Raw genomic sequence first — 1311 nt, 5'->3', positions numbered from 1 at the left:
CACCGCCGCCGACGACGACGAACAAACACACGAGCGAACAGAGAGTCAGAGGCACGGCGACACAGACAGGCTTGAGTTGAGGGGGAAGGTGGTACGTCGACATGGACGTGCACTCGGCGCCGGTGGCGGCGAGGAGGATGTGGGGGTACCTGCGGGCGGTCTTCTTCATGATGCGCAAGGGCAAGCGCAAGCTGCTCCTCGGCGCGCACCTCCTCATGAAGCGCCGCAACAAGGCCGTCTCGCGCTCCGTCGCCAACCTCCTCTCGCACCACCACCACCACGGTCACCACGGCGGCCGCGCGCTGCGCCGCCGCGAGTACGAGTTCTCCTGCGGCGACAGCCCCGACCCGGGCTCCTTCTCCATGCGCCGCCTCGCCTTCCCCTGCCTCGGCGCCGCCGACGACGTCGACCAGCCCGGCCGCCTCCGCGCCGAGCACCCCGCGCCCGCCACGCCGCCGCGGCACATGATCGAGTACTACGCCAACGCGGCGGCCGCGTCCCCGGCGCCGTCGTCGCCCGGGGCGCTGATGATGATGCACGAGGAGTCCGAGCTCGCGCTGGGGGAGGAATGCACGCCGGCGGGGATGTCACCGCTGGTGCCCGGCGCGGCCGACGGCGGGTTCTCGGTGCGGGTGTCCAACTTCTCGTCGGACGAGGTCGACACCGACCAGCTGGGCCTGGGCGAGGCCGTGGACGACGAGGCGGAGGAGTTCATCGCCCGCTTCTACGCCCAGCTGCGCCGCCAGAACCACATCGGGCTGCTCCCGTACTACCTCCAGGAGGCCGCCGCGTGATCGGCGAGCCGATGAAGTTACCTAGCTGCGACGGCATTGTGCGGCGAGGCCTGCCGGAGATCGATTCCATGATTGCTTGGACGTGGTGGGGTGACCGTGCGCACGCAACGGCGCATGCATGCTTGCTTGTCCATGGCTGGCATGCGTGTGTCGGGGGACAGGAATACGTCGTGTGCACGAATGTGTAGCAGTTACATCATCATGTATATACATGCACGTACGTACGATTGCGCATGCGTGACAGCGTGGGCATGTACCCTCTTCTTTTTCTGCATGTATTTAAGTGTAAAGATGTGATACATCGAGTCCCGGATGGGTTTTAGTTGCTGGGATCAAGTATGCTTTGCATTGTAAATTTCATTGTATTCGTGTACGTGGTAACTTGATCAATATATGTTTATCAAAAAAAAACTTGATCAATATATATGTGCATGCCATCTATATCTCACTTCTAACTTTGAGGTACTATTCCCATCCTATTCATATACCAAGTCCAAGGGTAAATGTATTTTAAGTG

General features: G+C 61.1%; 1 protein-coding gene across 1 annotated transcript; it reads left to right on the top strand.

Annotated features, from left to right (window-relative positions):
* Nucleotides 1-6: 6 nt before the first annotated feature.
* LOC123059103 (uncharacterized) lies at nt 7-1149 on the top strand. The gene has a single exon (XM_044481743.1). It carries the CDS (start codon nt 102-104, stop codon nt 792-794), a length of 693 nt encoding a protein of 230 aa, XP_044337678.1. The 5' UTR covers nt 7-101; the 3' UTR covers nt 795-1149.
* The last annotated feature ends 162 nt before the right edge of the window (nt 1150-1311 follow it).

Source organism: Triticum aestivum, chromosome 3A (assembly GCF_018294505.1).
Source record: "Triticum aestivum cultivar Chinese Spring chromosome 3A, IWGSC CS RefSeq v2.1, whole genome shotgun sequence".
Taxonomy (NCBI): domain Eukaryota; kingdom Viridiplantae; phylum Streptophyta; class Magnoliopsida; order Poales; family Poaceae; genus Triticum; species Triticum aestivum.
This window is presented reverse-complemented; position numbering and strand designations above follow the sequence as displayed.